At 42.7% G+C, this 25,945-nt stretch overlaps 2 protein-coding genes across 2 annotated transcripts in view; one reads left to right on the top strand and one right to left on the bottom strand.

Annotated features, from left to right (window-relative positions):
* RAD17 (RAD17 checkpoint clamp loader component) overlaps nucleotides 1-2,360 on the bottom strand; it is a 47,386-nt gene extending 45,026 nt beyond the window's left edge. The window contains exon 1 of the mRNA XM_089693209.1: nucleotides 2,229-2,360. The gene's annotated coding sequence lies outside the window, so the exon portion shown is untranslated. The remainder of the gene's footprint in view (nucleotides 1-2,228) is intronic.
* Nucleotides 2,361-2,526: 166 nt separating this feature from the next.
* On the top strand, nucleotides 2,527-24,148 carry AK6 (adenylate kinase 6). The gene is made up of 5 exons (XM_089693210.1): nucleotides 2,527-2,680; nucleotides 6,048-6,140; nucleotides 15,554-15,612; nucleotides 17,716-17,861; nucleotides 19,542-24,148. The coding sequence occupies exons 1-5, from the start codon at nucleotides 2,653-2,655 to the stop codon at nucleotides 19,729-19,731; spliced, it is 516 nt and encodes a 171-aa protein (XP_089549336.1). The 5' UTR covers nucleotides 2,527-2,652; the 3' UTR covers nucleotides 19,732-24,148.
* The last annotated feature ends 1,797 nt before the right edge of the window (nucleotides 24,149-25,945 follow it).

Raw genomic sequence — 25,945 nt, 5'->3', positions numbered from 1 at the left:
AGTCAGGATCAAACAGCCTTTTTACACAATGCGGAGGATTAACCCCTTAGGTTCCACAGTGAGTATAACAAGCATGGTTTACTGCATATACAGACTGATTTTACTGTTGTAGGTTTAGTAACACTTTAAGGGCCAGTTCACACTACAAAAATGCATTCCGGATAGGTTTTTGCTTACAGTTCACACCACACGCAGTTCCGATGCAGTTTGCCATGTTCCATCATCAGTGGAGCATCATCAGTGCCCATCCGTGCAGCCTATCCATGCCCAACAGTGCAGCCCATCAGTGGAGCATCATCAGTGCCCATCCGTGCAGCCTATCCGTGCCCAGCAGTGCAGCCCATCAGTGGAGCATCATCCGTGCCCAGCAGTGCCGCCCATCAGTGATGCCCAGCAGTGCAGCATCATCAGTGCAGCCTATCCGTGCCCATCAGTGCAGCCTATTCATTCAGCCTTATCAACGCACATCAATGAAGGAGAAAAATGACCTGTTTGCAACATTTTCTAATAGAAACAAATAAAAAAATTTTTCACACTTTTTGCTTTTTTTGTTTATAGTGCAAAAAAAATTAAAAAAAACCCAGTTGAGATTAAATGCCACCAAAAGAAAGCTCTATGTGCGTGAAAAAAATAATAAACATTTCATATGAGTACAGTGTTGCATGACTGCGCAATATGCAACAGCGCTGAAAGCTGAAAATTGGCCTGGGCACAAAGGGGGTAAGAGTGCCCGGAAGGCAAGCGGTTAAAGAATTCCAGGTATGGCTATTTTATACATTGTTACATTGATCCAGCTTGAAATGAAGTGTGACATCACAGCCCCACCTCGTCCAATCAGAGACCGCTTTGCATTCATTCAGAAAATACAAAGCATTCTCTGAATGGTGCCTGTCCAGAGATTCCTGTGAGCTGTCCGTCTGATCTCCGCAGAATGGTACCCAGGAATGTGTGCACAGTGCATGTTGGCACCAGATGGACTATTTACCCCCGGTTCACAGATGTGCGTTCCTGCGGTCCACGTTTTGTGTGGGCATGAGAGCCCATTCATTTGAGTGGACTCCCGTGCCCCGGGACACGCAGGGAAGAATTCCTTGCATTTCTTCTGAAAACGCAGCCCACACAGGGTCCTCTGTTCCCAGTACGGTTGTCTTTTCCAGTGAGAGCGGCGTGCCATTAGAATTAATGTCACCCGCATGTAGGTCCGCATTTCTCTGTGCGGGTGGAGCGGCTGCACGGATTTTTGTGTGGATCCACAGCGGCACCACCCGCACAGATGTGACCCTAGCAGGGGCGGACTGACCATTTGGAAACTCGGGGACTGCCCGAAGGCCCGGGGTCAGTAGGGGGCCCCAGGAGATGCCCCTGGTACCTTTTTCATAGGCTTTTTTGAGTGTGGGCAAGGACACAGGGGCCCCATGATCCCCTATTGCCCGGGGGCCCCATGAGTTGTCAGTCCGCCCCTGCTGATTAGTGTAAACTAAGGGTTAATAAGGAGTTAACTACTTCTAGTCTGGGCCAATTGTAACATTCCTCTCCTATGTGTAAAAAAACATAATTTGGACACAGGGGCTCCATGATCTCCTATTGCCCAGGGGCCCCATGAGTTGTCAGTCCGCCCCTGGACCCTAGCCTAAAAGTCGAACCTTGTATAAACAAAATGGTGAAGAGGCAGGAATATGAATGCAGAAGAGACATGGGAAGGGTGATACCAATACTGGCACATTTTTTACCGAATGCAGGGACTTCATCAGGGTAAACAAAAGTCTTACCTCTAGAAGCACTTCAAAGAGGAATTCCAGGCAAGAAATGAAAGCAATGAATGCGCTGATAGCACTGACTGCTGTCATCCAGGCAGAATGTGATGGAAATCCTAAATGTTGTCACCAGAACAGGACGTGAGGGGAAATCAGCCAAAGGGGACACGTGTTCTGGTGACAACTGTCTGAGAAAAGCTACTCTCACACTGCAGAGGTTTCTTTTCACTTCCTGTTGCCTTTCCAGACCAGGTAGTGAAGGTAAGTCTCTCCTGCAGGACACATGAAGCTATAAATCCCCTGTGGGGGGCGATCACCTTCCCCTCATCCTGATACACACAGACTTTAAGCATTTTGACTAATACGCTGGGATTTGTCGTTCCACACCACCGGGGATTCCTACAGGAGAGCAGAGTGAGTGCGGGGCCTGCCGGCTAGGAGCACCCAGGGCGTGGAACATGTCGGGGAACTCACCGTTTTGTAGCGGTACACCGCCGCTCCGCTAACAATTCTATACACGGTTCTGTTCTATGTTTGCCGGTCGCCAGACAATCTCGTCACCGGCCCTCATGTGACGCTCCCGGCAAATTAAAAGTCGCCACTGTGGAGGAGGGTGCAGCCATCTTTGAGTTGGGCAAAGCTGGAAAAATACATTAAGCAATTGAATGGGAAATCGTTTATTGAATACTATCTCTATTGCCTATTGTAATGTATATATTATCATTGCAGGGAAATATTTAATCGTTCTCTTCGCTGGAAGCCTACAGTTTAGAGCCTCAGGGTGTCATACGATTGGTCATGGAAAGTGATGTCGTGTCTTTGCTCCTCCCCCTCCTCGTGATTGTGGAGGTGTACGAAGGGGAACACGTGTCCTGGGTGATCGCAGAGTTGAGTGACCATGAGGAGCCCCAACATCCTGCTGACTGGTGAGTGACACCCTTTGTACCACGACATTCTGCTGACTGGTGAGTGACACCCCCTGTACACCAACATTCTGCTTAGTGACTTCACCCGAACCCAACATCCTGCTGACTGGTGAGTGACACTCCCTGTACCCAACATCCTGGTGAGTGACACCCCCTTGTACCCCAACATCCTGCTGACTGGTGAGTGACACTCCCTGTACCCCAACATCCTTCCTAGTGACATTCCCCGTACCCAAAATCCTGGTGAGTGACACCCCCTTGTACCCCAACATCCTGCTGACTGACACCTTCTGTACCCCAACATCCTGCTGACTGACATTCCCTCTACCCCAACATCCTTCGTAGTGACATTCCCCGTACCCAAAATCCTGGTGAGTGACACCCCCTTGTACCCCAACATCCTGCTGACTGGTGAGTGACACTCCCTGTACCCCAACATCTTTTGTAGTGACATTCCCCGTACCCAACATCCTGGTGAGTGACACCCCATTGTACCCTAGCATCCTGCTGACTGACACTCCCTGTACCCCAACATCCTGCTGAATGACACCCTGACTACAGGTGACTGTGCTGACACCCCCTGTGCTTCAGCATCCTGCTGAGTGACACCCCCTGTAACCCAGCTTAGTGGTGAATGACATCGCCTGTACCCTAACATCCTGCTGACTGGTGAGTTACACCCTGTACCCCAACACCTTGACCACGGGTGACTGTGCTGACACCCCCTGTGCTCCAACATCCTGCTGAGTGACACCCCCTGTACCCCAACACCCTAATTAAAGGTGACTGTGCTGACACCCTCTCTAACCCTACATCCTGCTGAGTGACACCTCCTGTGCCCCAACATCCTGCTGAGTGACACCCCTTGTACCCCAACATCCTGCTGACTGACACCTCCTGTGCCCCAACATCCTGCTGAGTGACATCCCCTGCACCCCAACATCCTGCTAACTGGTGACAATCCTTGTACCCTACCATCCTGCTGAGTGACACCCCTGTACCCCAACATTCTGCTGACTTGTGAGTGACATCCCTTCTACCCCATCACCCTGACTACAGATGACTGCTGACACCCCCTGTACCTCAAACCCTGACTACAGGTGACTGCAGCATTTTGCTAGTATCTACAGTCATGGCCAAAAATATTGGCCCCCCCGCATTTCTGTCACATAATGCACCACTTTGCCCAGAAAATTGCTGCAATTACAAATGTTTAGGCATTCTCATGTTTAAGTCTTTTGTTTACATTGGTATGACACAAAATTAAAGCCAAATCTGACACATTCCACACAAAACCCCTAAAATGGACTGGACACAATTATTGGCACCTTCTCAAAATTGTAAGAAATAATTGCATTCCAAGTTTGTGATGCTCCTGTAATTTGTAATTAAACTCCCCTGTATCAGGCACAGAGTACAAGTGTGTCAGCTCACAGTATACATCGCCATCTGAATGAAAAGGGATGCTATGGTAGGAGACCCAGGAGGACCCCACTGATGAAAGAGAAACATAAAAAAGCCAGATTGGAGTTTGCCAAAACTTACCTGAGGAAGCCAAAATTCTTTTGGGAGAATATGCTGTGGACAGATGAAACAAAATTACAGCTTTTTGGTAAAGTCCATCATTTTACTGATTTCAGACGAAGAAATGAGGCCTTTAAGGAAAAGAATATGGTCCCTACAGTCACACATAGTGGAGGGTCACTGATGTTTTGGGGTTGCTGTGCTGCTTAAGGCACTGGATGTCTTGACCGTGTGCATGTTATTATGAAATCTGAAGACTACCAAGGAATTCTGCGGTGCAATGTAGGGCCAAGTGTCAGAAAGTTGAGTCTCGTCTGAGGTCATGGGTCTTACAGCAGGACAATGAGCCAAAGCACCCAGGAATGGTTTCAGACCAAGTGCTGGAGAGTTCTGAACTGGCCAGTAATGAGTCCAGATCTCAATCCCCTAGAGCACCTGTGGAGAGATCTCAAAACAGCAGATGGGAAAAGGAACTTCCAATCTTCGAGACCTAGAGCGGCTGGTGAAAGAAGAGTGGTCAAAAATTCCAGAGAGGTGTAAGAAACTCATTGATGGCTGCAAGATGTGATTTGATTTCAGTTGTTTTTTCCAAGGGGTGTGCTATGAAATATTAAATTGAGGGTACCAATAATGTTGTCCAGTCCATTTTTGGGGATTTCCATGGAATGTGTCAGGTTTGGCTTTTAAAGTTTCTCCACTTTTTTGTGTTATGCCAATGCAAACAAAAGAAACATGAAAATGCCTAAACATTTGTAATTATAATTTTCTGGGTGTAGTGGTGCATTATCTGACAGATATGCAGGGGTGCCAATATTTTTGGCCATGACTGTAGCACATATATGACGCAGAACCCTAATGCCATGATGGCAAATAACTGATATACATAAGTGTGACATCTATTGATAGCTTGTTGCATCCCAGTATTTGACTTGCAGGTGACAAATGGACATCCCACAAATGGACAATCAGACTTTAACTGACGCAACTGTACAAAAAATTGGCAAACACTCCAACCTAGGTGTATGTGGAAGGGCAATGCAATCACAAACAAAGGTTCTGGAGGGGTGAGCTTCTTCCAGGCATACCTGTCCTCAATCTATCCATTCTTATGTGTTCCCACTATGGAGGCTCTGGAAATTTAGAGTTAGGACAGTAGTATATACAGAGGTCCCTTGACCTGGGCACTACAGTTTATGCATATATTTGCAAATGTGTACAAACAAAACCCTTTGTTTTTAACACAAACTGTTAGAGCCACTTTAGTTGTTTTGCATGCTGGCTGGTAATTGTGCTGGGAAATCCTTTGTTTGTGAAGTGCTGTTCTACTGACCACAGCATTCTAATGAATGTTAGGTAATAACCCCAGTTCATAATCCATTATACACCTGACATACTGCTAACATACATTATTACCAGGTGATTCATTTATCATGTACCTCCACAAGAGAATACCAACAGGAAACATATACTGGTCTGAAATACATTTTCGTTGATATGATTTGCTGTCCCGTCATTGTCAGCCTGCATGTATTTGGGCAGCACAGTGGCTAAATGATTAGCACTTCCGCCTGGCAGTACTAGGGTCGTTGGTTCGAATCCCAACCACGGCAACACCTGCCTGGAGTTTGCATGTTCTCCCTGTGCCTGCGTGGGTTTCCTCCAGGTACTCCGGTTTCCTCCCACACTCCAAAGACCTGCTGTAGGTAGATTGTACGCCCCTTGAGGGTTGGGGAATGATGTGAATGTACAATATATATGTAAAGCGCTGTGTAAATTGACGGCGCTATAAAAGTACCTGAAATAAATAAATTTGTGTGACATTTGCATTGCTGATCATATGCAGGGACCCCTGGTGTTGGGAAGACAACTCTAGGCAAAGAACTTGCAGAGAAATGTGGCATGACATACGTAAATGTGGGAGATCTCGCAAAAGAAGGTAGGAATTTGCATGTCTTATCCATTTTGTTAATTTTCTTTTGTGAATCAACTAAACAGCTACATAAAAAATACACCTGTATTTTTGCCCTGTCTACTGTATACAAGCATTATATAACTAACTAAAATAGCTTAGTCTCATGCATAACTATCACCCAGTCTGTCATGGATGATGGAGAATTGATCCATTTGTGTAACACCAAACTTGATATAATAGAACAGATGAAATACATTGCATTTGTGAAAAAAATGTGTTCCAGATGTCTGCATACACAGGAAGATGGGCTTAAGTAGAGCTGTATTGTGTTAGATTCTTGTGTATGCAGGCAGGGAGATGGGTACCGGTATAGCTGCATGATCGGGGCAGTACAATGGCTAAAGGGTTAGCACTTCTGCTTGGCAGTATTAGGGTCATCGGTTCAAATCCCAATCACAGTACCACCTGCCTGGAGTTTGCATGTTCTCCATGTGTTTATGTGGGTTTCCTCCGGGTAGTCCGGTTTCCTCACACACTCCAAAGACATGCTGGTAGGTTAATTGTCTCCCATCTAAATTGGCCCTAGTATGTGTATGTATGACTGTACGTTAAGAACCTTACATTGTACGCCCCTTCAGGGTTAGGGACTGATGTGAATATATGTAAAGCGCTGATGACGCTATATTAGTACCTGTATTAAATAAATCTTAGTGTATGCAGGGAGATGGGTACAGATAATTTGTATGATGTTAGATACTGGTGTATGCAGGGAGATTGGCAAAGGTAAGAAGCATGATGGTGGATACTGTAGTATGAAGGGAGATGGGTATGGGTAGAACTGTTTTTTTTAGAATTAAAATGGGAGGTCTTATGGTCATTGTGGCTAGTCTGTCTGAGATGATATTGCATGTATATAGCTACTGGGTTGAATTGGTGTGGATGGTGTAGGCAGCCCCCCCCTTTTTTCACCTTTTTTTCTTTCTTATTTATGGTATATTTCATGGTATTGTTGTGTGAATTATATGCTTCCCTTTCCTCCTCTCCCCGATCCTTTTTTTTTTTTCTTGTCCCTCCTTCCCTATATATGTGGATGACAGGTGCTAGATGGAAGGAGAGATCTCTTTAATTGATTTGGGGGTGGATACCCCTGATGATATACAGTTGTGACCAAAATTATTCAACCCCCACTGAAATTGAGTGTTTTGGCCAGTTTGACATTGCTTTTGATCATTCAGTCATCTTGCTTACATTTACATTAAAGAGGCACTTGTAGGTCAGACAAATATAACATAACAGTTATAATGAAATAACCACAAATGTCTTTTCTGTGCTCACAGCATTATCAGTTTTATTCAACCCCCAAGTGACATTCAATCTTAGTACTTAGTACAGCATCCTTTTACAGTTATAACAGCTTTTAAACGTGAAGCATAGCTTGACACAAGTGTCTTGCAGCGATCTACGGGTATCTTCGCCCATTCTTCATGGGCAAAGGCCTCCAGTTCAGTCACATTCTTAGGCTTGCGCACTGCAACTGCTTTCTTTAAGTCCCACCAGAGGTTCTCAATCGGATTTAAGTCTGGTGACTGCGATGGCCACTCCAAAATGTTCCAGCCTTTCCTCTGCAACCATGCTCTAGTGGACTTGGAGGTATGCTTGGGATCATTGTCCTGTTGAAAGGTCCAACGTCTCCCAAGCCTCAGGTGTGTGACGGACTGCATCACGTTTCCATCCAATATCTCCTGGTACTGAAGAGAATTCATGGTACCTTGCACACGCTGAAGCTTCCCTGTACCTGCAGAAGCAAAACAGCCCCAAAGCATGATTGACCCTCCACCATGCTTCACAGTAGGCAAGGTGTTCTTTTCATCATAGGCCTTGTTCTTCCTCCTCCAAACATAGCGTTGATCCATGGGCCCAAACAGTTCTAATTTTGTTTCATCAGTCCACAGAACACTATCCCACAACTTTTGTGGTTTGTCCACATGGCTTTTGGCATACTGCAGTCGACTCTTCTTATTCTTTGGAGACAGCAAGGGGGTACGCCTGGGAGTTCTGGCACGGAGGCCTTCATTACGCAGTGTGCGTCTTATTGTCTGGGCTGAAACTTCTGTACCCACATCTGACAAATCTTTTCTCAGTTCCTCAGCAGTCACACGGGGACTTCTCTCCACTCTACGCTTCAGGTAGCGCACAGCAGTCGAAGTCAGCATCTTCTTTCTGCCACGACCAGGTAGCGTTTCAACAGTGCCCTTTGCCTTGAATTTGCGAATGATGCTTCCTAAGGTGTCTCTTGGTATGTTTAACATCTTTGCAATCTTCTTATAGCCATTGCCCTTCCTGTGAAGAGAAATCACCTCTTCTCTTGTCTTCCTGGACCATTCTCTTGCCTTCACCATGTTTGTAACCACACCAGTAAATGTCTAGAAGGAGCTGAGTATCACAGTCATTTTAAAGCTGCCTAATTGGTGCTTATTATGCTTGATTGCTGCTCGGTGACATCCACAGGTGTTTTCAATACCTGATGGAAAGCACCTGTATGAACCTCTGTTCTTCAGAGTGGTAGTCTTTAAGGGGTTGAATAATTGTGGCAATGAAGAAACCACATAAGAACCATTTACTACTGTATTACATAAACAATTGATGTCATTTTAGTTGCATTTGGGTAGTTACAACGTCCTTGTAGGATTTGATTCTGAATACAATTCCAAATGTACACTATAGTCCCTAAACCCCTTTACAGCATTGGGGGTTGAATAATTTTGGTCACAACTGTATAAGTAATGACTGACAATCTGTCTAACCAGTGGCTCTGAAGAAGTCCTGGAAGTAGGCGGGGAGAAACCCGTTAGCGTGGTCACACGGCCCCTCCCTCAATTCCCCGCACACCACCTCCACACCACATGGGGTCTTTCCAGGATCCTACCAACATGGATATGGTATCTTGTCCATGATGTACAGCTGGCAGTTACCATTGGACTATGAATGGAGCCTCCACAGGACATGGCCACAACATTGGGACTAGAAGTTGCGGTTTGATGTACAGGACCTTGGGGGTCCTACCACACCGTGAGTACTGGCGACCTGGTGCGGCTATGTATGTCGTATCAGTTGTGCAAGCTTGCACAGGCTGGACTGGTTACACACATCGAAGTTGCTGAGGCAGATACTCTGATCACATCTTTGATTTATTCGCGCTGGCTGTATCACCACCCATGTTCTTATGTTTTACATGCTGATTGCATTTCTTCTTGGCGGATTATTTCTGCTGAGTGCTGCGGCCCATTCATGCCTGGTCATCAGCCTGTCTCTACTATTGGAGGATGGCTGTGGAACAACTGCCGCAGTGCACATTCATGGACTGGTGGATATACTCTGTTGGACACCACTATAGACATACCCCTTTTCTGTGGACTGGCCATACCAGATTTACATTTCCTAATGCACTGATGACCTGTCTGTTCAGTTGGACTTTACAGGCTATAGCCCTTTACATTTGATATGTTCTTTCAGGTCTTAACTGGTTTTATACATTGTTTATGCATTGAGGTTGAATTGTACTGAAGTCCATTATTATTTATAGGAATATCATATTGTCTTGTATTTGGTGTGTTGGTGGATGGGATGTTTGATCTAGGGGGGTAGGGGGCATTAGTGGGCTGGTGTTATACCTCAGCTCCCTTCTTACCCTTTCAGGATAAGGTGGGTGGTCAGACTGGTGGGTTTGGGAGGGTCATTGTGGGAGGAGTATTGGGGGACCTTGGGAGGTATTCCCAGGGGTTTTGATTTTGTTTTGGGTTGGTTGGGTGGATTGCTGAGGGGTGGTTGTGGTGTTGGGGGAGGGGGGTTGGGTCCCTTTTGGGGAGGTGCGGGTGCTGTGTACATACAAGGGACACTTTTTGGTACCATCGGTGTGTGTCTAGTGTGGGAGGGTTTCCCTATACCAGGGGTGGGGGGGTTTCTCATGATTGGGACTGATTGCCAGGTTCCTGATGCAATGCCTAATTTACTGTATATGTTTCATAAATAAATATGTTTTTGAGGTTAGCCTTTTAGGTGTGTAGCCTTTTTTTTCTTTTTTTTTTTTTCTTCATATGCCTTAGGTAGCACCCTTCCAGACTCCTCTGGAGGTACCTCATTTTTTCTTTGATTTCTAGTGGACTCCCTGTCTTTCCTCTGCTTTCCCCTTTTTGTTTCTCCCCTTTGTTTTATACTATGGGTAGAACTGTATGTTATGCTGGTGTATGCAGGGAGATGCATACAGGTAGAGCTGCATGATGCTAGTGTATGCAGGGGATGGGCAGTGTAGAGCTGTGTGATGTTAGATGCCGGTGTATGCGAGAGGATGGGTACAGGTACACCTGTATTTTGTATGCAGGGGATGGGCATCTGGTAGAGCTGACTGTTAAATACTGGTGTATACCAGTTCAACCAAAAGTCAGAATTATTTAAATTAAAAACCTGCATCCTCTAAACCTTTTTCCAGAGGTTGCAATGGTTTCCTTGAGCAAAGAGTAATGTGCACCTCTCAGATAAACAATCTCTGACAACAATGATCTTTTTAACTATCTGTAAAGGGGACATTCTTTCCAATGACTACCAATATTATGGGGCCCTTCTCCCAGTGACCGCCATTCTAATGGGGCCAGCAACCACAAATGTAAGGGGGCACTACATTGTCCTCGAATTTTAAAGAGCATTCTCACCACTGACCACTAGTATCTGCCAGCACATTTTCACTGACCACTGTACCGCTTCTCCTTTCACCACCTAGTAACAGGCTGGGGCACATCCAGGATGACATGGGCTCAGATGAAGTGGAGTGAATGATGCTTTGCCATTAGACCGAGAACATCAAGTGGCAGAAATAAACTACTATGTGGGAAATCCCTGGTGTGGACCTGAACATTCCTAGAAAGTTGGTTTTATTTAATCTCTTAATGGGCTGTTCATTTTTATCCTGTTTTGGCTGACGTTCTGCCACATGCCATGTTCCTTATTTTTTTTAATCTATTCTTATATTTCAAATTACTGATCATGCTAAGGGACCATGAGCTAATGGATATAATTATTGGCGGGGGGAAAGGGGGGTTCCTCGTACTTAAGTAATTTTAATGTTTCCTCGGTGTTACAAAAGTTCAGCAGAGGCTGCATTACAGTGTTATTTCTTATAAATATTAGTGGTTATAGTTTAGAAACCCTTCCAGCCTATTTTTTAATGATCTGCAGTGTTGACAAGACTTAGTTGATGCAGAAGTCTATGCTACATTTTCATACAGTATCTCACAGAAGTGAGTACACCCCTCACATGTTTGTATATATTTTAGTATATCTTTTAATGTGACAACACTGAAGAAATGACACTTTGCTACAATGTAAAGTAGTGAGTGTACAGCTTGTATAACAGTGTAAATTTGCTGTCCCCTCAATATAACTGAGCACACAACCATTAATGTCTAAACTGCTGGCAACAAAATTGAGTACACCCCTAAGTGAAAATGTCCCAAAGTGTCAATATTCTTTATGGCCACCATTATTTTCCAGCACTACCTTAACCCTGTTGGGCATGGAGTTCACCAGAGCTTTACAGGTTGCCACTGGAGTCCTCTTCCACTCCTCAATGATGACATCAAGGAGCTGGTGGATGTTAGAGACCTTGCGTTTCTTCACCTTCCATTTGAGGATGCCCCACAGATGCTCAATAGGGTTTAAGTCTGCAGACATGCTTGGCCAGTCCATCACCTTTATCGTCAGCTTCTTTAGCAAGGCAGTGGATCATGCTATACTTCAGTATTTCACAGTACATGTTGGCATTCATGGTTCCCTCAATGAACTGTAGCTCCCCAGTTCCGGCAGCACTCATGCAGCCCCAGACCATGACACTCCCACCACCATGCTTGACTGTAGACAAGACACACTTGTCTTTGTACTCCTCACCTGGTTGCCTCCACACACACTTGACACCATCTGAACCAAAAAAATTTGTCTTGGTCTCATCAGACCACAGGACATGGTTCCAGAAGTCCATGTCCTTAGTCTGTTTGTCTTCAGAAAACTGTTTGTGGGCTTTCTTGTTCATCATCTTTAGAAGAGGCTTCCTTCTGGGACGACAGCCATGCAGACCAATTTAACGCAGTGTGCATTGTATGGTTTGAGCACTGACAGGCTGACCCCCCACCCCTCAACTTCTGCAGCAATGCTGGCAGCACTCATATGTCTATTTCCCAAAGACAACCTCTGGAAATGATGCTGAGCACGTGCACTGAATTTCTTTGGTCGACCATGGCAAGGCCTGTTTTGAGTGGAACCTGTCCTGTTAAAGCACTGTATGGTCTTGGCCACCGTGCTGCAGCACAGTTTCAGGGTCTTGGCAAAATTCTTATAGCCTAGGCCATCTTTATGTAGAGCAACAATTCTTTTTTTTTTTTTTTTTTTTTTTTTCCAGATCCTCAGAGTTCATGAGGTGCCATTTTGAACTTCCAGTGAGCAGTATGAGAGAGTGAGAGCAATAACACCAAATTTAACACACTTGCTCCCCATTCACACCTGAGACCTTGAAACACTAACGAGTCACATGACATTGGGAAGGGAAAATGGCTAATTGGGCCAATTTGGACATTTTCACTTAGGGGTATACTCATTTTTGATGCCAGCGGTTTAGACATTAATGACTGTGTGTTGAGTTATTTTGAGGGGACAGCAAATTTACACTGTTATGCAAGCTGTACACTCACTACTTTACATTGTAGCAAAGTGTAATTTTCTCAGTGTTACATGAAAAGATATAATAAAATATTTACAAAAATGTGAGGGGTGTACTCACTTCTGTGAGATACTGTAGCTTTTACTGTAAATAAGTATTCCAGTTTAATTTTCTTCACTTGAAGGTGGAAACATCCGCCCTCTTCCCCCATCTTCCGAGGAACACAACAGGGGTGCCCCCTTTCCCCGGCCTTTTTCATTTTGGTCCTGGAACTCCTGGCAGCGGCCCTTCGTGCTAACACCAAAATCACGGGGATTTCTTATGCCGGCATATCCTAGAAAGTAAACCTGTTTGCGGATGAAGCCCTCCTGACTCTCTCTAATCCTATCACAGCGCTGCCCAACTTGCACTCTCTGCTGGCCTACTTTGCGTCCTTTTTTGGCCTTCAGATCAATCCCCAAAAAACAGCCCTAAATATTTCTCTCCCGGATGCTCTGGCTTCCCATCTCCAGGCATCCTTCCCATACAGACCTTGTCCCTGGAGTATTTGGGAGTTCACCTGACCCTGTCCTATCCCTCTCTTTTTGCTACCAACTATTATCCTCTTCTCCACTCCATATCCTCTCTCCTGTCCTCCTGGCACTTTTCTTCATTATCATGACTTGGGCATAACAATGCTATCAAGATGACCATGCTCCCTAAGATCCTGTGCTTCTTCCGAACGCTATGAGTCTGAGTCCCTGCATTTTTTCTAAGTTTTCTTCAGAACAAGCTCATGGCCGTTATCATAAGTGCACTAGGGTAGCCCGTGCCACCCTCTTAGCTCAGCATTAGCAGAGGAAATCTCGCAATTTCACAGGAAGTTCACCCCGCTCCCACCTGTACATTTCCAAATGGGAAAAAGATGTATCTGCCCCCATAGACCTGGAGGATTGGAGCAGGGCCTGGTCTGCTGTAGCCAAATGTTCTTTCAACACTGTTACCATGCAGTATGCCTATAAAGTCCTCCTCCACTGGTACTGAGTCCCAGCCCGCATAGCCCACTTGAAGCTGTCATGTAGTCACAGATGCTTCAGGCGCTGTGGCCAATGTGGAGACAAGATCCATATATGGTGGTCCTGACCCTGTTTGGTGGGCTTTTGGTCACAGGTCTACAGACTCCTCTTGACCCTCCTTTCATGTACCCTTCTGCAAGAACCCCCAACATGCACTTCTCCACTGCCTGCTTCCGGGTCTCTTCTCCTGTCAGCAGAAACAGACAACGTACCTTTTTATAGCTGCGAAACACACCATTCCTAGGGTCTGGAAGAAGCCCTCAGTGTAGTTTGCAGAGGTGAAGAGCATCTTGACCACTCTTATGATTCATGAGAAAATTACAAGTATACTCCAAGACTCCCACCCCAAGTTCCTCAAAGTGTGGAGGCCCTGGTGGTCCTATGCTCTTCCCACCCTGCCCCTGACTAGCTTGGGTATTCCCGGGCCACCAAGGGATGCTGCCTGACCCGCAGACACCCTCTACCTTTTCCTCTACCTCTGCTCCTTTCCCTCTCTGTTCCCCCTTGCTCTCCTACTGCTATTTTCCTCCCTCCAGCCTTATTGCCCTCCCCCCCCCTTTTTTTTTTTTTCTTCTCCACCCTTCCAAGCTACCACACTCTGGGTCTACGCGTACCCAGAAACATGTTGCCTTCTCCAGTACTGGCTGCTCTGTTGAATTGAATTTTTTAATACCACGACTTGCTTGTAATTAATTATTTTTTTGAGCCTTAATCCCCTGCATGGAACTGACTGTCTATTTTTGCTTTGTAAACATTTCTCCATAAAAATTATTGTACCAGAAGGTGGAAACATCTCTACTGCCTTGGCAGATGAGAAGATCTATAGTCACAACATGCTCCTTCTTTTTTTTTTTTTTTTTTTTTTTCATTTTCTTTTCATAACATCAGCATTGTAATATAAGTTTACTTGATAAATCTCCTTTCATGCTGAGAGTTCTGCTTATCTGCTGGCCATCTCTTTCCACAACTTCCTTGTCCGTCCATCCGTCCTTGCAATAAGAATAGAAGGAATTGAGACAGGGACTTTTCTGCTGCTACAGTGATACATTCTACAAACATGATTTTATAAAAAAATTATTTCTTATTATAGATGGCTTAAAATCATACACCTAAAAGGGGCTTGACTAAAAATCAGAGATATTGCAATCATGAATAACGTGAGCTACTACCACTAGTCCAGATATTGTAATATCTGTGGACACATGTTGAGCCCGTTTTATTTATTTATTTATTTTTATTGCTATTTGTAATAAAATAAGGCCCTATTCACACCTGAGTGCATTGGAAATTCACATTTCTGAAACACTCCTAAAACAAGCAATGCAAGTTTGGGTGCCATTAAATCCTAATGGCACCCCAAACTCCCTAAGAAAGTGGGCAGTTTTATCGCTCGACGAAATGCACAAAAAAGTACAGTTCAAAAATGCACCAAAGTCTCTTTAAAAAAAAAAAAAAGTACAGGACATATTTTGGTGTTTTTGGAGCGGAGGGTAGCCCATTCAAGTAAAAGGTGCCAATCCAAAAATGTGTGAAAAACAGGCCATTGCTAGATGTCATACAATATTCTATATGGTGCTAATGTTTTGGTAAGTGTGGTGTTAAATAAGAGTTCTGTTCCAGAATTTGGGAGGAGTGACATGCAAACTGTTCTGATAATTTGATCATTTTTGTTGTTCTAGGCAATTTGTATGAAGGCTATGATGAAGAATATGACTGTCCTATTCTTGATGAAGATAGAGTAAGTTCTGTATTCTAATTATTTATTCATGTCTGCGGTTATCTTGTCAAAGAATGACACCTGATGGTCAATAATATAATACTTCTAGTGTAAAGTGAACCTTTCACTAATCTGGGAAATCTATTCTAAGTATGTTATTAATACAAAATCATAAATCAAGGTTAACTTGTATGAAAATATAAGTAAATCCTGAGCTGAATTTCTATGCAAATTTTATGTGATGGGAAGAGAACACACACACTGCAGATTTTTAGATGAGTAATTTAGCAGTTGTGTTCATCTTTTTCTGTATTACCATCCAAAGGATTTGTATTTCTGTCCTTCCATTTTAGAGATTGCATGGTAGGAGATGTGAGTTTTTTTCTAACAAAGTTAAAGTCTAACTCCAGGCAAAGAAAATGTTTTTTCCCTTGCAGTGGGACTATGCTGCACTACAAGGGTTAAGTGCTTGTTTTTTACAGTGGAAAAGGGGCGTAGGAGCTGGAGGGACCTAGCAGGATATCTCCCTTCATCTCTCACCTAGACTAAAACAAGCAATTAACCCTTGCACTGCTGGCATAGCCCCACTGCAAGAGAAAACTTTCAGCCATAAGTAAAGTCTTGTCTCTCCCCCAAGCTAAATGGATGGTGAAAGGAGAATCAGTAGACTGGTAAGCTCACCTCTTGGTCACTGTGCTCTCTCCTCCTATCAGCATGTCTATTGTTAGAACATGTGCACAGCAGCACAGCTGATTGACTTTTTGTGCTTAAGCCAAAATGATACCACTCCACGTGAGTGACCAACTCTCACATGTGAACTGGAACCCAGGGTGCTGCACAGCTCGTTTGCGAGATTTAGTAACATGTACAAATCCGGAATATTGCTACATTCCTTGGTATCTTTATTGAAGCATTAAAATAACATCACAAGTATGACAGAAACATCAAAAAGGCGACGCGTCTCACTCTAAATTCAGCGATTACTCAAACCTCATATACACATACATCAAATAAAATATGTGTGTGTGTGTGTGTGTGTGTGTGTGTGTGTGTGTGTGTGTGTGTGTGTGTAACACAAGCTTGGTTCAGCAATTGAAAAATTAAGTAATCTATCAATTAGAAATGCACTCCCACTGCACTAATGAGAACCTACACTCTTCCTTCTCATACTAACATGTCATATAACACACCAATCAAAAAGCAAACAAATCTCTAAATTACAAACAGAACAAGCAAAACACATGTCCTCAAACCTGTCACCTGCCAACACAGATGCAGCAGCAACTGTTGGATGACTGCACAGGACATTACAGGGAAGGAGACAGACGGCAAACTACAGCAGGACACCCTCACAAACTTAAGTGCACACAATGTCACAATATATGAGAAATACACATGACGCCGTTTCCTCCTCTGACAGGCTGTCTAGCCAGCAAGCCATCCACAGTGTGCCAGACAATCAATGTTGACCTATATAAAAAAAAAATACATGTAACCATTTGGGAAACAAAAAAATGTTAAATTTGTATTGTGTATTTATCATATTGTGGCATGATGTGCACTTAGTTTGTGATGGTGACCAGCTGTAGTTTTACTGACTGTCTCCTTCCCTGTGCTCTCCCACTTGGTCATTCAGCAGTTGCTGGATGATGGTGATCGGGACCCGGAAGCCAGCTGCCCGAAGATGCCAATAGCTCGGTGGGGGAGCTCCTGGACGCTGCATTGCTGGAGCCAAGGTGAGTATAGTTACTCTTTCAGTATTGGCTCTTTCACTCTATCACATAAAAGAGGCAGTACAAAATCCTATAGTCCAGGACTCAAATAGCAAGATTTTGAGCCATGTATAGCCCTTGTTGCTCCTAACTTGATAAAGAACTAGACATGGCTGAAACATCACTATGTGAGATAGAAGCAATAAAGTAAAAGTAAAACGGTCACTTATTTTATGGGAAAGACCTGTGTGTGGATGTGTAATGCTTTTACAGTAATGGCAGCCTACACATTTCTCTTCTGAGTAATCTACCTTTTATGAACGAGAAATGTTTTTGTTTTTTTGTCGCCTGCTTGGACTATTTTGTATTTTCCCCGCTTTGTATATCTTTTTCATCTTTTGTTTCTTTCCAGGTGATTGATGAGCTGGAGGATAAAATGAGTGATGGTGGAGTCATTGTAGACTATCACGGTTGTGACTTTTTCCCAGAAAGATGGTTCCAGATCGTGTTTGTGCTGAGAACAGACAATTCCTTGTTGTATGAAAGGCTGGAAAGCAGGTAAAAATCCCGAAACTGCTCATTAACTAGATGAAGACACTGCTACACACGCCCACAAAAAACATCATCGGGACATTTGTAGCATGGCAAATCCTTTTGTCCTACTGCCGCCCCCACTTGCCAGCAATTTCTGACTCTTAAGAAAAAAAAAAGGCTGCTGCCAGCAACAAAAGGCTGGCTGATTCAGTTGTTCATAGTGGAAATTGTTACTTTTGTATCTACTTTGCATCTTTCATCTGCAGGGATGATCTTCAATATTCAGATAATGTAAATTAAAGCAACCTAAAAACTATCAAAACATTTTTTAATTGATCAATAATATTTTAAACTTTTTTTTTTGTGTGTTGTTTTTTAATTTTTTTTTTTTTTTTAGTGTCACAATAAAAAGAGCACAAAATTGAGAATAAGGCCTCATGCACACTGCTGCTCATGATGAGTTCAAGAGCTTTTGGCATTTTTTGCCACAGCCCCTGAACTCAACTCAATAAAAGTCTGTGTCCATGCACACATACAGAGTTTAGCAGCATCAGTGTTTAGGACCAGTGAACCATCCCTCTCCTGAACGCAGAAGAATCTCGTTAAGGAGAGGAACGTTTTGGCCCAAAAACGCAAAATGCTGCAAAAACGCGTCTAGTACTATGGCCGTTGAAATGAATAAACATCTAAGTGTTAAACGCAGTGACACATTTACACACATTTTTGCCGCAATTGGCGTTTTTCTGCTGCCAACTGAAAAACATTTCAGTGTGCATGAGGCCTTTAAAACCCTTTTAGTTCATTTTTAAATAACTTTGCAATGCTTTGTACCACAAGCATAATTTCAGTGTTTATTTCCTTTTTTTAAACATGACAAATTGTAGAATAACATGTCTTCCTTTTGTCTATAATGATGACAAAGTAATGATAAAGCTATTGCCAAATGAACAGGTTCATAGCAGACATTTAACATTTCCCGCGTTTGGTGTAGAGATGTGAGCGATGAAGCCATAAATGTGCTTTTTTTTTTTTTTTTTGACTGATGGTTACGACAGATGTAGTGTTCATTATATCTTTACTCTTGAAGTTTAAAGGCTCAGTGCTACGCTCACCTTTTTAGGGACATGTTACACTACAAAATGTAATGGCTAAACTCAGCTTTATGAACAAAATTGTTACATGCACAGGTTTTTGCAAAAAAAAAAAAAGCTTTTTATTGGAAAGCCTTGCACTTGTGAACAGTGGATCGTGGGTTAAAGCCAGGCTACTGCAACCAGCTCCCTACTGGTACCTATGCATGGGCTTTTAGTACTGAGCTAGAACAAGTGTCAATAGACTACGAGTTAATTTATTCATTCACAGCTCCCTGTGAATATTTGATGTGACTGTGCAGGTTGAGCCCTGCACAGCAGCACTGGATTTAGATGTGACAGTTGCTGCTGTGGAGAGGAACCATGGCAGAGTCTCATTGAACATTAGACAGCATATTGCAGATGTCTGCATGTCCCTATAAATCTTTCCTAAGTTTTTCTTTTTCTTGCACCATATTTTTTTTGGAAATATAAGCTTATTTCCTTACTTTGGAAATACAACAGATTCAAAACTAATCTAACGGATGAACACAAAGGTAGATGTGCCACTGGTGTACATGAGTTTCTTGTAATCATACATTTCTAGTAAACTGGCTTAATATCTTTGTTTCAGGGGATACAAGGAGAAAAAACTTCAAGACAACATCCAGTGTGAGATCTTCCAGACTATCTATGAAGAGGCTGCAGAGTCATACCAATCAGAAATTGTTCATCAGCTGCCCAGTAACACACCAGAAGACCTGGAGAGAAACCTGGACCAGATCACACAATGGATTCAGCAGTGGAGGAATGACAATAACTAAATTCAGCAGTAGAGTGATGGCGATAACTAAATTCCGGACACACTGGTTCTCAAAGAGTGATGCTTGGTGTGGCAAAACATACGTTAAAGTGTGTTTCACAGATTTTACAAAGCATTTATTTGTTTAGAACAGCAATAATGTACATATTGTAAAGTAGTGAAATGTATTAAATATGTACCGTCTTAAGAATAGAGCCAGTGGGAGGTGGCTGATCTTCTTGACGATCTTACTGTATACAGTCATAAGGCTTTTGGATCATTCCCTTTTATATAAATTCTGCTACTGATAAACAGACCCTTAAAGTCCTGTGGTTACCTATGTGCATACAAACATCACAGTAGGTCTAGACATAGGGCTGATTTGGAGTCATTGTGGGCTAAGACAGACACCCCTATAGTCAGGAGAGAGGACCCTATTGACTATGTTTTCCCATATCATTTTCTCATGTCCCAGAATGGAGCTGGGACTGTATGTCGGATGCAGGATGTTAGGAGTGTGGTATAGCATATGTTGCTCTGCCATCCTGTAAAGCTGTAGTTCTTATCTTTACTATATTGTTTCCAATAGGAAAACTGCCACGGTGTGAAAATATGATAGTCAATTCTGTTGGATTTGTATTCAACAGAGGATGTTAATTAATTGTTAATTCCACAATTCTGCTGTCAGTATTTCTCAAAGTTTGGAATAGCTGACCGTTTGCCTAGACATTATGCCTGTCCTTGCATTTCTTGCAACTGTTGAAAGAATGGTAGTATGGCAGGATGTAAATACCATGCTTCCCAAGCAGCAAAATATTACTGCATCGTATGCTTAGACTGCTTTGAACAATTTCCTGAATTGCCACTGGACGACTTCTAAGTTTACAGCTGGGGTCTCTATTGCCATGCCAGCTGATCTACGGTAAGCGGTGATAAAACACTTGATGCACCTCTATTTGAGTGCCCGAGGAACAGCCAGTGTGCACAACAACAATAGTAAACACTTATACTGCTGCTTTCTTCTAGAGGTCAGTGGAGTCCTTTGCCATGTTAACCATAGATTAATGCAGAAGTTAGGAGTTTAGATGGTACACTTTTTCGGCTATCTTAGGACGCAAAGAACAGTTCGTATTAAATGTAAACTTCTGGTTAGAGGATAAAAGTTATTGTCTGCAATTTGTGTATATTTTCAATACATCAAGGGCCGATGATTTTTGAATGTATCTAGCTAGTAAGTTCCAAAAATGTTGGGGGAAAATAGGAAAAGTATTGCTTTGATTGTTGATCATAATGGGTAAGAGGGAGCATAGAGATTCAGCAAAGCCCTTAAAGGCTTATTTAAAAAACAAAACAAAAACCTGTTCAAATTGCAGATTACCAGTTCTGAGACATGGTGGCTGCATTAATTTTTTTTTTCTTTTAGATAGACTTTTATCCATTATTTTCACCTGATTATTTGACCAGTGGGTCTGTTCTTTCAACTTCCTTTAATAGACCAGCAAAAATGGTGGTTAGCAGGTGGAGACAGAGCATTTAACACTGACAGGATGTTTACAATGTCCAGCTTTTATTCATTCATGTAAAACATTTATCACAAAAGAAACAAAAACCTGTTTCTACAACTGCATTTAAAATATTAGCTGGAGCTCAGCTTCACTTTGTTAGTCAGGTCCATCTACATCTTCTAGTTCATCTAACACTACCCTCTCCCCAAATTGACAATGCTGCTGTCCTAGGCTGCTTCCATTACTCCTACATCCAGAGTGGAGACACCCTTGGGGCTTGTCACACCATGGTGCAGAGACGTCATTTTTCCCCACATGTTCTTCAAGGACACAACACAATCAGTTTTTCTCTATGTGCCCTGTTCACACCACAACACTAGTATCATGTGCAGATTTTTTTCTGCGCTTGAATCTGCAACTATATAAAACAGTTTGAAGCGCGCATGAAAACTGATGTCTCTGTAAGTGAAATCTGCATGTCAGTTTTTCTGCACATATGAATGAATGAGGCCTAGGACAAAAAGTGTGTTGCTGGTCAAATCACCAGGTGAAAATAAAGGGAAAAAACAAAACAAAACGGAAACCAATGCAGTCACCATGTGTATGGATTGGTAAACTGCAACTTATTAAATGTTTTTAATTTAATACTGCTAGAACTTTGGTTATTTAGTGATTTAAAAGAATACGTTTAATGGGATCTTAAAGCGTTTGTAAAGCATTTCTTTTTTTTTTAATGTTCTACTCACCAGCTTTGTGCAATGGTATTGCACAAAGTATCCCTGAACCTCCTCTTCTGGGGTCTCCTGCCAGGGACTGGTCTCCCACTTTGGGTAACCACTGGATGTGCAGACAGCTGCAGTGCCTGTCAGCATGTCATTTGTTTTTTACAGTCTTCCTGGCCACACATGCACGCAACCATCTGTGATTCTAGCCACAAGAATCTGCTGTTTGGACCTATAGAATGTGTGAATGAGGCATAAAGTATCATTGTGTGGTGCTGTGGAGATAGCATGGAAACAAGAATCATTTAATTAATTTACTGCACCACGTTATATGCTATTTAATATGTTTGTACCAGTGTTAACCAGTTTAAAGTGTTTTTCATGGTCTGAGTTAAAGGGAATGTATCATTTTTCAATTTGTTTAAATATACAGTAGTGTGTGTATATATACTAATAGTTGGGATATACAGTACATATACTAATAGTTTGAAAAATGTTTGTACAGTTTTTAATTATAAGTACAAAAGGGCAGCCACTTTGGCTCACTACATACTTGATGTCATAGTTTGTTACCTAGTGTGTTCCAGTCCCTCCTAAGTATCCCATGGCCACTTCCAGGTTGTACCTGGACTGTTGAAGACACTTCAAATGAATGTGATTTCTGGTAAAGCTTGAATGGTCTGCATTATTATCCTGAACTAGACACTGGGGTTGCTTTACTAAATCTGGAGAGTTCAAAATCTGGTGAGGCTTCTAACTTCAGCATGTTCAATTAAGCTTTGACAAAAAAGCCAGGAAGTTGATTGGTTTCTATGCCAAGCTACACCAGATTTTGCACTCTGCATTTTTAGTAAATCAACCCCACTATGGTTCAAACACAGCTACTTTTGCATCTCCACTGCCCTAGGGCTCTGCATTCAGAGTTTGGGTCTGCTCTGTGTCACCCGAGCACCCACAGTCTCTTGTAACTACAGACTGATCATCAGCTGGGCCATCTCTGCACTCATTACCACTAGATTTACCCTGCTTCCAGCTACATAGTGTCCCGTGCCTCTTGCACATTCCAGTTCTTTGTTACTTGACGACAACCCTCCTCTATGAGTACCTTTTGAGTGACCTGGGAGTAGTTTGCAGCTAAGCGAAAACGTCCATGAGGGGGTAAATGGTGGGACTCCAGCTGCATTATGGAGCAGAGTCTACATCTAGGATAATGACACTCTCCTTCCCACTTTGCACTGCTATACAGTGGCTGGGCTTTATTGGTCCTTCTTATAGTGCAAGTCCGAGTCACCCAACTCATTGTAAACCATGTGTGACCGGTATCTTGTTTCAAGAGTTGCTAAGCATGGAGGTTAAACACTGTGTTATGTAAAGATCACACTGTAACATACAATGAAAATATGGAAAAGTAGGCATATATAAATGTGAAAGTGCCATTAAAAAATGAAGGTGAAATGAAAATGTTGGAGCCTGCACCTTAAAAAAACAAACAAACCAGAATTGACAGTTTTGATATTTCAACATATTGAACAGTACACACTAGAGGACAGATTTAAACTTAGCATGGTAAACAAATGATGTCCTATAGTATCCATACAGAGAATTACAGCCAGCATAAAAAGCAAGAGAAATGGCACTACACAATATTCATAAATGCAGGATAAAAAAATTATAAAACCCAGCAGCGCAGCAGAGATGAGAGCAGAAATACTACTGCATAATCTATTTGTCGAAATGTGACCCCGCCCACACTTGTAAATGTATAGAAATATACAAATGACATACTATAGGGCCTCTATTCACTTCTCAGATCAACAGACTAGATCATCCGCCATCTAGCACAGTAATGCTCGCACACTGATCTCTTCTCCTGTCAGAGTGACGTGGTGCAATAATTGTAAGTGGTTATCACATGTAATGGTTCAGTTTATTAATGTTTTTGTTTTTTCTATTTAACATACCTTTATTTATCTGTTCTCCACATTTAAAGAGTAAGCTATCCATCAAAAGTGTGTTTACAAACCAAAATCCATGTCTAAGAAAATTCAGGTGGCCTTCTCTGCTGCTGGGGAAGAGAATATGAAATTATTATTGCGATATAACAGTCCTGGTTCTATTATGCAGAACTGCTAAAAGGCACTAAGTACATTCTTATGTGTCTTCTGTAGTCATGTCACTTTCCTGACATAATAAAGTGTATGTAAACAATTAACTTTTATTTTGCTTTATTTTGGTCAGTTAAATATATAATTGAGTTTGTTAAAATGCATAAATAATATATACTTGCCGTTATTATCACAAATTTGTGCACTTTGCAGTATACATAAAGGTACTATACAGTATGTCAACTCTCAAGCGAACATTCAAGTCCTCAAATGGCTGGTGGTCTAGTGTCACATGTGCTGTAAAATGATAGAAAGATTCAGTTCTGCTAGGTTGTTTTTTGTTTTCGTTTTTTTAATCTCCTCCAGTCTCCCTAGCACTTTAAAGTTCAAAACTAAGAGAACATTTTGTCATTTTTTTCTAGGTGGTCTGGTTGCTGACATAGCATGATCAACAGTGCGCCCCATCCGCTGTTGGACCACTCTACGTAAAGAAGACAAGTACGTAAAGGCCAAGTTCCCCTTTAGGAGCATTTTACATCAATATTTAGGATGTAACCTGCTCCTAAACGCCCACCTCCTGCTGCCAGTTCTCCCCACTCTGACAGTGCACAGGGGATCTTCTCCCTGCACCTGCTGTCATTTTTTTAAAATACCTTGGCTGTGTGGGGCTCCCCAGTATCCTGTAAATGAATGAACTACATGTACCCTCAGCTGCTGCAGTCAAAGGTTTGTAGTTCTCAATGAACTGCGAGGGCACTGGTGAGCATTCTCACAATTCTTTGATTCTTCCTGCAATTCACTAACTGCCTGCCTGTACAAAAGGTACAGACAAACAGCTGACTGAGAGGCTGCAAGAGGCTGACATTGCATCCACTGCATTTGCTGATTTCAAGTGCAATGCTTTACAGGCTGCAATGTAAAAAAAAATAACGCACCTTTATCTGCAAAACAAAAAGGAATTATTTACTTCTTTTTTTTTTGTTGTTTTTTTTTAAAGATTAACGTATCCTTTAATTTTGATTGATAGTGCTTGTCCTGGCACAAGGTGTTTATATGAAACAAGCGCTGTGACTAGTCATGCAGAAAAAGGCATGTCACCTAGACTACCAGGGAAAATAAATTAATGATGCAGCGTAGACCTGGTTCTCCTCACCGACTCTGCAGCATAGTGGGGCACAGCATCCTTACCATGTGGATCCCTGGACATGTAGAACTAGGCATGAAAAAGGCTCAGTTGGATCCACCAAAAAAAAAACCCTTGGTGCTGTGCAGAATGCCCACCTGCATCCTAGGAACGAATGGAAGCAGATCACCTGGTGGTGGATTCTGCTGAGCCTATTTACATGCTTGAAGAGACAAATGGAGTGGAACAAAGGAACTGGGTGCAAGCTTGGCATGTCTAGGGTAGCCTTTCTCAGCCTTTTCAATACAGAGGAACCCTTGAAATAACTTTCCGGTTTGTATATTTGTATATCTACAACTCATGATACATTAGTGTGATAGAGGGAAGAATGCTCCTCATGTTTGTGTTTGCTGGGAAGAATCCCCTCTTACAGATAGCTAAAGATCAATGTTGTCAGTTGAAACTTTTCTGAGATGCAGAAATTGTTGATTGCTCAAGGAACCCTTGGTAACCTCTGAAAGAACTCTAGGGTTCCATGGAACCCTGGTTGAGAATCCCTAGTCTAGGGGATAAAAAGAAAACCACATTAACCTCCCTGGCGGTATTCCCGAGTGTAGCTCGGGGTAAAGTTTCAGTACCACAAGCGGTAATCCCGAGCTACACTCGGGAATACCTTGCAGCACTGCTCCGGGATCTGTTCTTCTCTTACCTTGTCCTGTGCTCCCGCGATGTCCCTCCTGCAGTGTCCCTTGTAATGTCCTCCGGCAGATGCCGGCATCTG

This window comes from Staurois parvus, unplaced genomic scaffold, assembly GCF_062004578.1.
Source record: "Staurois parvus isolate SC_StPar_1 unplaced genomic scaffold, SC_StPar_1.0 ptg000618l, whole genome shotgun sequence".
Classification (NCBI taxonomy): Eukaryota; Metazoa; Chordata; class Amphibia; order Anura; family Ranidae; genus Staurois; species Staurois parvus.
The sequence above is the reverse complement of the archived record's forward strand: the minus strand, read 5'-3'. Positions and strand labels throughout refer to the sequence as shown.